General features: G+C 30.0%; 2 protein-coding genes across 2 annotated transcripts in view; one reads left to right on the top strand and one right to left on the bottom strand.

Annotated features, from left to right (window-relative positions):
• The window catches only part of Swip-1 (EF-hand domain-containing protein D2 homolog Swip-1), a 30,564-nt gene that overhangs the window by 14,299 nt on the left and 1,036 nt on the right, over positions 1-15,229 (top strand). The window lies entirely within an intron of this gene.
• LOC143204637 (ero1-like protein) lies at positions 12,290-15,074 on the bottom strand. Its single transcript, XM_076417330.1, has 2 exons — positions 13,949-15,074; positions 12,290-13,701 (listed from the first exon to the last, which is right to left on the bottom strand). The coding sequence occupies exons 1-2, from the start codon at positions 14,916-14,918 to the stop codon at positions 13,295-13,297; spliced, it is 1,377 nt and encodes a 458-aa protein (XP_076273445.1). The 5' UTR covers positions 14,919-15,074; the 3' UTR covers positions 12,290-13,294.

Here is a 15,229-nt window from a genome sequence, read left to right as displayed (position 1 = left end):
AACACAGATGAATCGGTGACACAACTGGCCCGAACAGGGAATAATGATTAATTGAAACGTGTTAAATATTTATGAGGGTTTGGATCGGTGTTCTTTGATAATTTAATGTCGGATGGGTTGGGTTTCTAATTTTTCTTTTCGAGCTTATATACGAAGGGATATAAGTTTTGATACGTGTAGTGTTGGAAACATATTTTTTATTCAGGGTTGGACAGTATTTCAGTTAGTTAATTTAAAGGATTTCTTTGATTTGAAACTTTATTGTAAAAAATCATTTTGGCTATCCACAAATCGATATATTTTTTGGTATATTCATCAAGAACTGAAGCGCTACTCAGACAGGTCACGACTCATATGTCGGAACAAATAGTAATCAGAAGAAGCAAGGTCTTCGCACTTCCTATTGTAATGTTACCAAGTATGTTTTCATCGAGTAATGCCTTCGGATCTTTGTTTTCAATATTCATATGTTAAAACTAATAGAACATAGTTTCCATGAGCTTCACATGGCATTCGAAGATTTTCAGCCGCCTTTTTGTTCAAATTAAATTGAAATCTTATGCGATTTAGTGATGCTTTGACAAAAAGTTTAGTTACAAATGTACGCAATGCGACTTAATATACAGTAACGCCATATGTTGTAAATCCTTTAAAATTAATATATAGGCTTAATTAATTAAAATACGTAATTCAAATATAAACACATGTTTGGTTTTCGTAATTCGTTTACTTCTTAAAAATGTAATTTGTAATTGCTATTTCAAATAGCTGATATTTTGTAGTTAGTGTTTCGAATAATTTTATGGCTTCAAAGTATACTTGGACATCATTCATCAAAACCAACAATTGGAATATGACAGAGTAGCATCGTAAGTGTTTAAAAGTGTTCGATGGATTCTTGATGGGAATCAAACAACAAAAAGGAAGTATATCGAAAATACCATTTTTAGCTTTCCTTTGTTAACTGTATTAACTCAATAATACTAATGGAAAACTGTAGATAAACGTCAAATCCATGGAATTTAACAGATAGATTAGGTTATTTAACAGTGGTTTATGCATACCAATAGAATAACAATAATATTTAATCAAAATGACTTATTAAATTTTCATAGGGTTATAATTAATGTTAACAGTAGGGTGTGATAAAGGGTTGGAAGTGATAGTATTATTTTAAAAATAGTAACGTAAACATTACTAAACGAAAAATAGTGGCGTTGTTCATAGTTTATATATCAATTAGAAACACAGCTTTGGTCTTAACTAAAACAGTTGGGAAAAAATGGCTAGATTAAATATATACAATAGTCATTTTTTACCAAGAAAATATCACATAATAAAGAATCTGAAAATCGGATAGAAATTCGTGGAGTGAGGTAAATTCTGTTAAATCCAAAATCCTTGCAAAGGGATAGGAGGGGAAGTAGATCAATAAACTTACATTAGACGATAATGGGAGGTCGCGAAAGAAGTAAACAGGCTTGGCACCATGATTTAGAACCATTTTGTGGTCGACTAATGCCATTACCTGTTGTAATCCTAAACACACAAAACTCTCGGCACGAATATCCTCCTAGCACAATTAATAAGTCTCTAAAGATACAAGGAGACAAAAAAATAATCTAAAATTTTCTCATTTTATTCTCTTTGAAGATTTTCTCCTAAACCTCTGATAAGTCAGTGCCTTTTTCTCAATTACTATGATTTTATTCAGATAATTTTCAATTTTTTTCAGTGTTTCCTAATTCGTGACAAAATTGAAAAAAAAAGAAATACGAATGAAAAATTAAATGATTATTTTCTCGAGCCAAATGTCTCAACTAGATGCCTGTGATGAAATGAACTCAGTTACATTACAAACACTCAAAAAGTTACAGCATCTGATGTGTTGTTTATATACACAGCTAAGATATATATTAACATTTTAAAAGGTTATGATTATCTTTTTCACGGTTTGGTTTTGAAATCAAAACAGAGAACCAGCAAGAGATAAAGAAGATATGTCATTTTTTCGTTTTTTTCGTCCAACACTTCCACAGAGATTAAAGTCAACATTTAAAAATATATATTTCTTTACTGTTACTAATAAGCTAAATGTAGGTGTATATCTAGGAGAACCTAGAGGTTTTAACTTAATTTCTAATGTAATAATGTCTATGTATTAACACAGCTGTTTTTTTTCTTTTAAATGTACCTCACTACACTATACAAAATCAAATCGTTTTATTCTTTGAATCCTGTTTTGGTGTTAGCCAAGGGTTGTAATATTTAGATATTAATATGATGGCGTGTCTCTCTCCTTTTCTTCTGATTTTTTTGAGTGACAGTTAGCATCTGAAGGCTGTAAATAATCAGTCTTATAGTATCTGGGCGGACTATCTTCTTAGGACTTTGTTCTGGAAACTTTGTATTATATTTATATTGATTTTGTCGAAACATCCCCATGATTGCATATAGATTTTAATATTTGTTTGTATCATAATAATTTGTTATGTACTGATAGTTGAGATATTATTATAATTAACCAATACATTTTCCTATATCTCAACTTCAGTTTTTTCCTTTTCTTTTTAACATGCACCTTCCAGCGAAGTTTTGCGTTAAGAATAATTCCAAGATACTTGCGTTGTTACGTTATGGATGTATTCTTTTGGCTGTTACTTATTTTCCAGGTTCGGACAGCAAATAAGCAAGAAAATGTAGCTATCGTGATATTTTCAATGTGGAATATATTACATGTGTAACGTTGGTAAATAGATTTCCTTTTGTTTTACTCTAAACATTGTGGCTGTTACGATTGTACGATTTTAATAGTTTAGTGTATTGCTGCGGTAACATATTCAGTAGTAGTTTTCTCTCTATACTCGACTTTTCTTCATTTGGTAAAGTGAACATGAAGAGGATCCGATTAATACTACCTCAGTGAACATGAACATGATTCATTTAATAGAGGCCCGTTGGTGAAGCATCCATGGCATTAAAACAATTATAAAAAATATTCAGTTGTATGAATTATGAAATGTGAATGGTAAAAACCATAAAAACTTTTATTTTGCTTTAAAAACTATTTTATTTCACGGAAATATGTGGCGACTTATTGAACGGCAATACACAACGACAGTCAGGGTTTAATTATATTCTAACATAAACCAAATCCCTAGTTATCGACGGCTCGCTCATCACACCATTCACTTTGTTTCTTCGAATAATATAGTCTTCATAGCCAGTGCTGTTAAAATTCTGTATTTTCTTTCTACAAATCAAAGAATGCCAGTTAAAGTCATCGGGTGGAGCCGACTTCCTTTGTTGTTTATCATTTCCAAGGTCTTTTCCTGCAAGTGATAACTCATATTATACATATTCCACATACATAGAATATTTGTATCAGTTTTTTTTCTCTCGTAAATTATATTTCCATCGATTAAAATAGAGTTCATTAATACTTTTGCGGTTATTTCTATTTACATTCCCCAAATATTAATTTCTAATTATGTAATACACTTGTACTGTATTAACGGAATTATTAAAAGTAATATTTTTTTACTTTTAAATGTTAAAATGTTTCAAATAATAAACCATAGTATTTTGAAATTACATTTAATTTAATCAGTTATTTAAAATCGACAGCGTAGAATGTTTGTTGTAAAAATTTTAATAGTATAAATATAATTCAGTGTAATTTCTATCAATTGGTATCGAATCTAAATTGGTGAAGAGTCCAATGTTTGTGGTTTTACGACTTGCATAATTGCTTTGACGAATGATGTAGTAACATTCAATTTGCTATAATTGCACTAAAATAAAAAGGTTAAATACCCAATAAAATAGTAATAATAGAACAGCGTATAACAGTTGCATTTAAATCCAACTTACGACATATATTAAGACAAAATGCAGTTACATGTATAAATAACAGACAACTTCGTTGAACTCTGCCAGCCAATTCGGGATATTGATGATCCTAACGTAAAAATTAAATAACAATACTGTTAGTTATACATTATTATACTGACTTGGCAATAAATTACTTTCGTTTTCGTATCATGAAATAAAGTTTATGTGTACAGTATCACATTAATTATTATCTTCAATAGTATTTGATGACATTTTATGACCTTAGCATAACTTACATATTTGACAAATTTCTTATTTTTATTAGCAAAATGTGCTCATCATAAGGAACATCATGTCGCATAAGAAAATACATTTTACTTCTCTGTCAGTTATTATCTATCTAGAATACATTACCAATGATACCATATATGACCTTCACTTTCATTTACCTAACTTCAAATTTTTTCAATAAGGCTTCATGATGTTGAAATAGTATTCTTGATGTACTATACACCTAATAAAAGATTATTTTTATATATGATGATATTTTATTTATTTAGAGTATATTTTTTTTCGTTAATACATCGTATTGCCAATCATTATCATTAAACACTCCAGGAAGGTATGGCCCATAGAAGATCAAGAAACCATCAAGAAAGTATAACTCATAAATTTCAAACTCCTGATTTTATTTTGTAATATTCATAAAAATAATTAATCATCATCATTTTATTGTTATCTTGTTGTTTCAGAATATCCAATAAAGAAAGGTTTACGCTCTTAACGTGTATCATAGATTTTCTGTAACATTTTCACTTATCCAACATATAAAGCTAGTCTATTTAGTTGCTAGTCTCTTGCTTTGATTGAGAAGCATGGCAGCAGACCCGGGCGGCAGGTTTCATTCATACTGATGAAACGATTTACGAAATTCCTTTTAGCGTTTCTAAAATGCTCCAAAAATTGTGAATGATTGTGTGGTACCATCGGTTTATCACTCAGTTTTTTGAAATATGAAATTGCACTTACTGTACCTAGCGACACCCTTAAAGTTTTTACTAAATCTGTCAAAACCATATCCTCTGTATGCGACGGTATCTGGCGTTACAGCAGCTACAACTTGCAGGAAAAAATTTACATTTAACACACTTTCTTTTATTTCAATCTTCAGGTTTTTGCCTGGTTTCAAACCAAAAACCGACAAATAAGATTTTGCGTGTAGAATTGCAAAAGCAAAAAAGCACATTTTTTCTGCAGTTATATTAAGCGTTCGATACACGAAAAATAAATGACTCTGCCTTTAAGTTATCTTAAACAATTAAAACGAATTAAATATTGATTAGAACTAGCTCTAATAATGTAATATCGATAGGTCCATATAATGCCCTATAGATCTATATATGATCTACAGATATCTATATATGATCTATAGATATCTATATATTGTAAATGTGTTTTTATTTAAATTCAAAATTGTTTTAGATTTAAACAAAGACTGTGCTTGTATTAATATTTATGTTAACACAATGCTGGATGGCTAATATGACAAAAAATAAATATTTATAAGTTATAGATATATGATATATATGAAATAATAAAACAATGAAAAATGTTATAAAATTGTTTAAATCTGCATCATTATGTAAACAGACCATTAGTAATAACATTTAGTTGTAAATAATAATACGTCATGATATTTTCCATTATTTAAAAAACATTGGTTGTGATATATCAACACTCATGCTGAGTCATGAAACAACACGCATATCGAACATATAGACAAGGCTGAAGTTCGGAAACATCATAAAACGGAAAGGTCAATGATTATCACTGAATTATATCTTGCGATTCTTGATGCTAAAACATGTTATCGAATTTTTTCACAACATAAATCCTATAGCATTTGTAATAAATAAAGTTTGGAACGAATTTCATTGAAAATTGTATGTATACAATGACATCCACTACATACGTTGTACTAGGCCTGCGAAAATAGTTTAAGGTTACCCAGGCGTATTTAAAAAAATCATTGAATACGTAGTTAATTTCAATGCAGATTATATGGACAGAAAAAAAGCGACTTGATGGTGTCCACCTTGAGAATGCGATTACGATTTAAGTTTACGGTCATATATTTTAATAAAATAACATCTGCAACCTGTTCGTTGTAATAAAAACTAAATAATATAATTATATTATGATTGTGAATTTTAAAGGGTTACTTTTTATTGTGCGACACTCTGTTGTAGTGCAAACAACATTTAATAACTAAATACCGCCGGCTTGGTGGCGCAGTGCTAAAGTCGATAGGACGGCCCTCCTACTGTTGCGATAGCCGCGGGTTCGAATATTGCTGGGGCATGGTCGTAAATTTGTGTTTGTGGTTGTTTAAAATTTGCGATTGTTCTAGGCAAGAGTGTAAAATCCGACAAGGAAAATGATCCTAGTCACGCCAGTAACCAGGCTGGCTAAGACCGGATGGCTTCTGGGATGATTTCTAAAGTTGGTCACTCGCCAGTCGCCTGGTTTAATGCTAAGAACCGTGGTTCGCGGAATCCACGTTAAACTTTAGGTCCAGTCCAGATAAACCCATAGTTGCTAAATAGAGACTTTAATATATATATATATATATATATATATATATATATATATATATATATATATATATATATATACCTTTTTCAAGAAAAGTGCTGCTTATCAAGTATCTTGTTAAATTGAGTCTAATCAGTAAGAGTGTGAATATTGATTTTATGGAGTCATTTGTACATTGTAGTTGTTAAATTCAGGCGAAAACTGAAGGAAACATATTTTTTTTCAAGCAGAAACTCTGTAAAGTGATTTTGCAACGCTATTAATATCAAACTCCTGTTGCAATGTCGATCTAGTAAGAATCCACCTTTCAAAGGAACCTTTGACAAGAAGTCTTACTCCACTGTTGGTATTCACCTGACCTTATTCATTTTAACTATCACAATTTTTTCGTTTTTCCAATGTGGCAAACGAATTCTATAAAAAATGAGAAAAAATAATTTCTAACTATGAACTAAAATAGCAGTTTATATAAATCTCAACAAAAAAAAGCTTTTGGCCTATCATCTTATTTATATAGCATCCAGTTCTGAAGTTTAATACTTGTTTTAGAATGCTTAAAAATAGTTTAGAGTTTTTTGTTTTTAGTTTTAGTTGGTTAATAAGATTATTTTTTAGCAATATTATCGATCTTATATATGCTTAAATTAGGAACCAAAGATGTCTGGCTTTCATAGAGGCAACACTCTTAAAAACATTAAACATTAATATTTACCCGAAAAGGCTGTTTTCCATAATGCAAAAGAAAAATCATGAGATATATACTCCAGATATTCAAAAATGCTTGTTTTGCTATTACAAGATATCTCCAGGAACCAGGATCTTATAGGCTTCTGCATTCGCTTCTGCCTGTGATATCCAAATAATTGCAGAAAATGTTATTAAAACGTGTTAGACCACTAACATAACCAGTTCGAAATTACTCAGCAATAATATAGAGTGCAATGTGCGTAGAGTAACAACGTTTCAGAATAAGCGAAATACCTCGGCATGCACTTCACTCAATCAAATCAAAGAAATGTAATGGTTGGTCGAATGATACTACCAACTTGACCTAAAATCAAAGAAACTTATTTTTCACTCCATAATAAAGTATATTTGGACTTGGAGTTCAAGTATGGTGTTGCCATAAAGCATCAGATCAATTAGTAAGCTAATTATAAATCGAATGGATTTTCGAAATTATCCAAGATTTCACCTTAAAATATGAACGCTTATTAAATCACGACAAGAAGCATTGTAGCTACTGAACTAGCACAGGACATCAGAAAAAAGCCAACCAAACCACATAAACTTGTATAGTGTATAAGTGTCTTATCTTAACTTTAGCTTAAGCAAGCTAATTTAGTTTTAATATGGGCAAATCATACTGATATATTTATCCCACCCTCATCCTGATTATATATTGATGCAAGTAAAACTGAATAACAGTAATAAATTAATGTTATAATTTAAGATGGTAGTTAGCATATTGCAAAATGTAATTCATAAAAAAATAGTTTGATAATAGAGAAATGTATATTTGACAAAGGTAGTAAAAACAACAATGAATTTTTTTTATATAAATAGCGAAACCGACATTATTTTCCGGACAGAGTAGCAACATTAAATCGATTATAAGATTCCTAAAAAAGTATTTGTGTAACAAACAAAGCGCAACAATATAAGACAAAATGAGCAGTGGGCTGAGGAGACAATTAAAGTGGTCAAATTAAAGAAATTATATAAGGCCATAAAAAAGAAACTGAAACTTCCTAAAAAAACAAACCTTCCGGGTAAAACTATTGATAATATACCTTTCACCGTCATGTCGCCCGGCAGATTTGATTTTGTTATCTAACGGTTTCTAAATCATTATAATTTTATTTCTTTTTTTAATAATGCTGACGATTTTCAAGATTGTAATAGCACGATACGTATGCGAATGGAATTTTATTTTATTCATTTATTTTCTATTAATGAGTCATTAAAACACTAACTTTTCAATAAAAATTCAAAACAGGCCATTATCATTTAAATATTTATTAGGCAAGAAAGAAATGTATGATTCTGTATATCAATAGATTTTCTATTAGACTTGATAGTTTTTCACATTTCTTGTTTTCAGTATAGAATTGTTAAGATGATTAACTCTAATCATTCTATCAATTTTTTTCTGTGCTCTGAACTACAAAATACCTCAACGTCAAGTATTTCAAATACCAATAACATAATAAAGTCATTTAAATACATATACCAAATGTATATTTGAATTCCAATAACGTATTTTAATTATAAATAATTCAAATACTACCCAACCCAAAGGGTTTAATTTCAGTCCTTGAATGAACTGGATCACTCACATGATATTATATATTTTTGAATAATATCTAAAACTATTAAAAGCAGCTGTTGCTTTTAACCTGGATCTTCATGTACTATTACATTGCCAATAGTGATGATCAATTAGTTTGTAAGCCCTAAGATAGTTAATATTCAAACTTTTTTAAAATAGTGTTTTATTCAAGTAAATTTAAGTTGTCTAAGTTCTGAAATTGGCATTGTCTTAAAGTTTGATTTGTCAACTGTAAAAAACGTCTATTAAACATAAACTAAATTAAACAAATATGTATACAATCAATTAACAAAACTACGCTTCTTATTCAATGATTATTTTTACTAACACAACATTATACATTAAATATATAACAAAGCGTCAAAATAAATAAAATAAAATTGTCATACTAACAAAATGTCAAAAAAATTATACTAAAAACTTACACAAAAGTAATTACTTAAAAGTACTTAATTATCAGGCCTATAAATTGATTTTAAAGGATTTACAACAGATGTTTTTAGTGTTTATTAAATCGCATCGGCTACATTTGTAATCAATTTCATATTGAAGCTTCACTTTTCAGTATGTGTCATTTCGTCGAAGTGCGAACAAAAAAATTGCCTGAAAATGCCTGAATTTGTACCGAATGAATCTCAGTTGCCGAAAGTTTTACTTTTTTACTTGAATTTGAAGAAAAAAGCGGTTGAGTGCTCATGGTCTGTCGATTTCAATGTGTAAATACTGATTTCAACGTTTTAAAAGTGGTGATTTTGACCCCGAATACAAACAGCGATGTGGATAGGCAAAAAAATGTGAACAAGAGGATTTGAAGGCATTACTCAATGGCGATCTGTGCAGAAACATATTCACAGAATTGTTGGATGTAACACAAGAAATAATTTCCATTCGCATGAAGCAATTATCCAAAAGCTTGGATATTTTATGCCGTATTAATTGAAGCCAAAAATGTGATGATAAGTGTATGTATTTGCTAGGATTAGCTTGGCATGGTATAATGAAACCAACAATCTGGAGCGTTCTCGACTGCAATTAAGCCGAGCACAAAGACCCAACAATGTTATCCTTTAGCATGACAATGCTCGACCACATGTTGCAAAACTGGTCAAAACATGCTTGGAAACATTAAAATGAGAAGTGCTTCTCTACCCACCGTATTCTCCAGACCTTGTTCCTTCTGATTAGTAATTGCTCCGACATATGAGTCATGACCTGTGCGAGCAGCGATTAATTTCTTATAAAAATACCAAAAAATGGGTCGATTCGTGGATAACCGCAAAAGATATATCGTTCTTTTGAGATGGAGCCTGTAGATTGCCTGAGAGATGGAAAAAAGTATCGGCTAGCCATGGACAATTCTTTGAATAAAAAAAATACATCTGAATAAAGCTTCAAATTAAAAAATCTTTTAAAACTAATTTATAGGCCTGGCGTTAGAATTTCAATTTTATTATTTTTACTAAAAACTTTTCTTTAATTATTTTAGTTTTTTACTAAAAAAATATATTTTATACTACTAATCCGAAATTGTTGTCTTCCCCCTCCGATATGTGGAGATTATAAAAACGCCCATATTTATTTTATTTGTCACAAAAGAAAAAATATTCACATTACATTTCCCGCTATCTCCCATTTTAAAAGGCCTAGTAAAAAGTGGAACTAGCATTGATCTAGAAAAAAGAACGTAAACATGTCACGTGGGGCGCACACGTGCGCTTAACAGTTGAAAAATAAATCGGTCGAATAAAACGCTTTAGTGTGCAGTCTTTGAACTTCAGCTCAATTGTCTATCACCCGAACCGTACAATTGTTCTAAACATTTTGTTATTGAATAATATCGCTTATTAAAGTTCTACCAAAAATAAACCGAGGTACCATTAAATCAAATTATCGAATCGTTTAAACCGATAATGTATCCTGTGTTTATCATACACATATAGTTCTATCTATTTTAATAAGCAGAATTAGCATCGTGCTGCGCCAATGCTACAGCTAACAAAGCCAAACCGATCTGTTATCATCGTATTTTGGAAAGATAAATGTTTAAAGAGCATCACATCCTCAGGAAATGAACCATATAACAAAAACTATGAACAAATACTGCGCTTTTGTTGGAATACTGATTTCAAGGCTCGCCTGCATCCAACGATATTGATTATTATCATAAGGAACTTGAAATATTTATGCTTTTTTTTATACCGTCAGTGTTCAGATTCCTATCTCCAAGCCTGGGACATACGCACGTGTGAAAGGAATAATAAAGTTTTCTCTCGAAAAAACACATGCCTTGAAAATAATATTAATGTCCCATAGTCCCATGTCTTTCAAATTACATATGAAGTATTATTGTTAGTTTTTATACATATACTTTGTAAGCTGCAATTACTGATAAAATAAAAATCTAATTAACCATGAAAAACAAATGTTTATTTAATAATTGTAGTTTATCTGTCAATGTCAGTTTAGTTAGTGAAATTAGGGTGGATAATGTTTGTGAAATTCGCCATAAAAAATTTGTGATAAAAAAAATTAAAGAAAAGTTTAATAATGACACTATTAGCATATAGTTTATAGGTGAAGTGCCTGACCTTCCTTCAAAATCCGTTAACTCAGAAAATGTTGCTGCAGTGAAGGTGGTGAAAGAAGACCACATATCCATTTGAAAAAGTGTGAAAATATGAAAAAAGGTGAAATTAGTGCGTTTTGTTTCACACAGTAGAATTATTAAAGCTGTAAAATAAATTATTTATAGCTTTCAAAGAATCAGTGTGAACAAATTTCTCATGACATCTCTCTGACTCTCTCATCATGTTATAGTATTTTCAAAATAACTTAACTAAGTTTATGAAGATTACTTTAAGTCTATTGTTCATCACTGATTTTAATTTTACTCGCCTATAAAATGTTCTCTTAAAATACTTGCTCAGATCTTCGTTCATATTATGCAATGGGTCCAACCAAAACCCAAATAAAACCTATCCATTCTGATACAATGAAATATCCTCCAGTATGTACGCTTCTAGATTATCTTGCCTTGCAACCAAATTAATTGCTTTTTATCGTTTTATTAATTTTTCCTGATACTTTTCTATAATTACGATACTTGAAATAAGTGTTTATATATAATATTCCGAGAAAATTAATGGAAAACTTGATCTAATCTAATCTCTAAACTATAAACTAAAATTTCGCTATTAATTACTAACAAAGTATTGATTGTATCTGTTGCTGATAACCCGTTCATTCTCAAGACGAGAGTATTGAATTATGTTTATTGTTAGTACACATACGTTTTAAATGGTTAATTAAAATTAACGATTTTTTATTATTCACTAAGCACAATAAAAATAAGTAAATAAAACAGAGCGTGCGAATTAATGTTTAAAATGTTGCAACCTGTGTAGCGTACTTCCTGTCACATATTCCACCGATTCCGTTATTTAACAGCGTTCCACAAAAAGAACTCGGCATTCATTCATCGAACAATATCTATTATATCAACCATATATATCAGAAAAAAACACAACGAACCGTTCTCATTTTATTTTCAAAGTATAGAAAACAATGCAAACAAAAATAAAAAGCACCCTTTGATATAACACTCAATAAAAGTTAACAATTATCAATTTTTATTAATATTATTTACCATTACCTACTATATGATAAATTAAAAATAAGTTACTTAAGATAAAAAATAAGGCAATGTATATAACAGTTATAAGTACATTTTCCATATAAGTTTGCTATAATTCATAAATACAATAATATATCTATATAAATAATTCATTCTATATTATTCCATATAATAACATACATGTCAATTCAAGATGATTAGTCTTTCATAAAATATTTTATATTTTTACAATAAATAAAACCTTTTTTAGATACAATGCATTTTCAGTATATTAAAAAAATCTTTGTTCCTTTTGTTTCAATGTAAGTCTTAATGGTCATGTGATAAACAATTTTTATGTACATATCGATAAATCTACTAAATATCTTTCTATATTTTCTTATAATATACTACCTCCACACTAATCAGACATCAATATAAAATATATAATCGCTGTTACATAGATTTTTACTCTATGTTTGTTATCACTTTGACCTAATTTGAAAATCAAGAAAAAATTACAACATGAATATTTAATTCAATATACGAATTAAATATCTAATACCTTAAAAAAGAATGTGCAATTGTTCAAATGGGATTTATTCCAAAACTTAATATATCCCATTCTATTTTAATAAGTCGTTTATCACTTAAAAACTAGAACCACATCGTCTTTATGTTATTAGAATGATATTTTTATTTTACCCTGAGCACATATAGTTAGCTATATTAATACAGCTACTTATTATTTATTAAATACATATTTAATTTTGTTGCATGAAATATGAAATAATTTCCATTTCTACAGTATCCTAGAAATGAAAAATAAATTGTCTTTAATCTCAATATCTTACAAGACAGAAGTAGATTATGAAAATGAATTTCACACCTATCGTCCAAAGCAGCAATTTTAGCATATATTATCTCATCATTTGTCTAAAGTCATCCAGCTTATAAATACTTGTTGATAATCTGCCAATAGCATTTAATAAAGAAACTATCTCGTTTCTTTGTAATTGCATATCTTTCTTTTTTTCTAAGCCATCTTGAGAACTGTCTTCATCAAATTGACCACTGAACAAAATTTTTAAAGCTGTACCTAAACCCTGAGTTTGCAGCTTACCCCATAACCGACATTTATCACAGCCAACACAGTCCATAATTCTTGTAATGTTTCTAAAATGTTGTTTGAATTCGTATTTCAACTTCTGTGCTTCCTTGTCACCTTTGAACATTGTAGTTTCATCAAAATGATTAGGAAATTTCTTTATAACTGATAACAAGTCCTTTATGGCCATTCTGGTATCATAGTCTTCTGGATCATTGCCTAAAATTAAAAGTCAAATTAAAATAAGTCACATATTTTTTGTTAGGCATAAAAAAAAAATATATATGAAGTAATGTGATATGTATATAAAAAACACCCACATCCACTTAACCAATATTTCCTCCTAATTTTATGACTCAATAGAATAATATATAGACACATAATAAATTATTTGTTACCTTGTAAACTTTCATTATCAATGGAAGAACTATTCATAATTATTAGTATTAAAAAGAAATATACTGACCTGTATAGTACTCATGATTTTCCAAAAAAGGTGCAGCCTTAGCAATAGCCCTGAGTTCAATAAGGTAAATAAAATACAAATTCCTCAACCAATTTGGGCCTTCACTATTAGTTGTTTCTGGAGAAAATCTCTTCTTGAATTCTTCCAAATTAGGACCCCATTCACCTTTAGGGTCCTTAAAAGATAATCCATTTTTGCTTGAAAGTAAATAGTTTGCTGACAAATGGATGTTTATGCTTGCATGCAATCCTGAAATGGCTCTGTAAAAGGCTCGTTCTTCTAAGCACATGTCACTTAACCGATCACTTTGAATGTAGGGATTGAAGTTAAAATACTTTTTTGGTCTGAAACAATTCTCTAAATATATTGTTCTCCAGATCCTATGGGCTGAAAATCCCGCATAGCCAGTGAATCTTTCTGGATTTAATAATAGATCCACATATTCTGCTTCCTCATCCTTGTCATCATCAATACAGAAATTATCTTGGGCGTCATCATATGCTGTCCATTTTTCCATATCATGTTGCGCCTTTTTACTTATTGTTGTATTCAAATAAGACAAGTGCATATCTGCACAAGATTCATTATCTGTTTTCTCAGTATATTTGTTGTGTGTTGTTTGTTTTACTTCTCCTTTTAAACCGATGGGTATCTCTTCTTCTTCGCATGATTCAACGTGACAGTATCTAATAGCGCATCGACTATCATCAATCCAGAAAGGACAAGATCTCTTCAAGTTTACTTTGAAGAATCTGAAGAAATCCTTAACCAGCAGGCTTCTGAGACGTGGATATATTTTCACATTATTAAAACTATCAACCGTATCAATATCGCACGAACACTCGTCAATTTTACCTTCTAACTGGCAAAAACATTCGTTGGAAGTGTATTCCTTATGTTGATTAAAAAAACCGAAACACTGACTAAGTATAGCCGTATAGAGCACAAAATTTAACATACGTAGATACATTTTCGTAATGGTACAATTTCATAGCTATCGCAATATTCGAAATGTGAGATTATCTCAACCGGTAATTTTATTTATCCATGTCTTATAATAGAAAGCGAACTACAGAAGTACACGTAAACAATCGATCCAACCAGCTGTTTGTTGTCAACTGTTCGTTGGTATTCGACGGAGTTCGTAGCGCGCATTCGTTTGATAATGCAATTGGTTTTAGCTTACTCTGTGAGAATATAATACTGTCTGTCTTTTTTTTATGTAGGAGATTATTAAAAACAAACAGTTTTGCAGTATATAAATATGATGAATGAGAGAGA

Source organism: Rhynchophorus ferrugineus, unplaced genomic scaffold (assembly GCF_030347505.1).
Source record: "Rhynchophorus ferrugineus isolate W39M unplaced genomic scaffold, kcgeb_rfMv2 rfM1, whole genome shotgun sequence".
In the NCBI taxonomy this organism is placed as follows: domain Eukaryota; kingdom Metazoa; phylum Arthropoda; class Insecta; order Coleoptera; family Curculionidae; genus Rhynchophorus; species Rhynchophorus ferrugineus.
The sequence above is the reverse complement of the archived record's forward strand: the minus strand, read 5'-3'. Positions and strand labels throughout refer to the sequence as shown.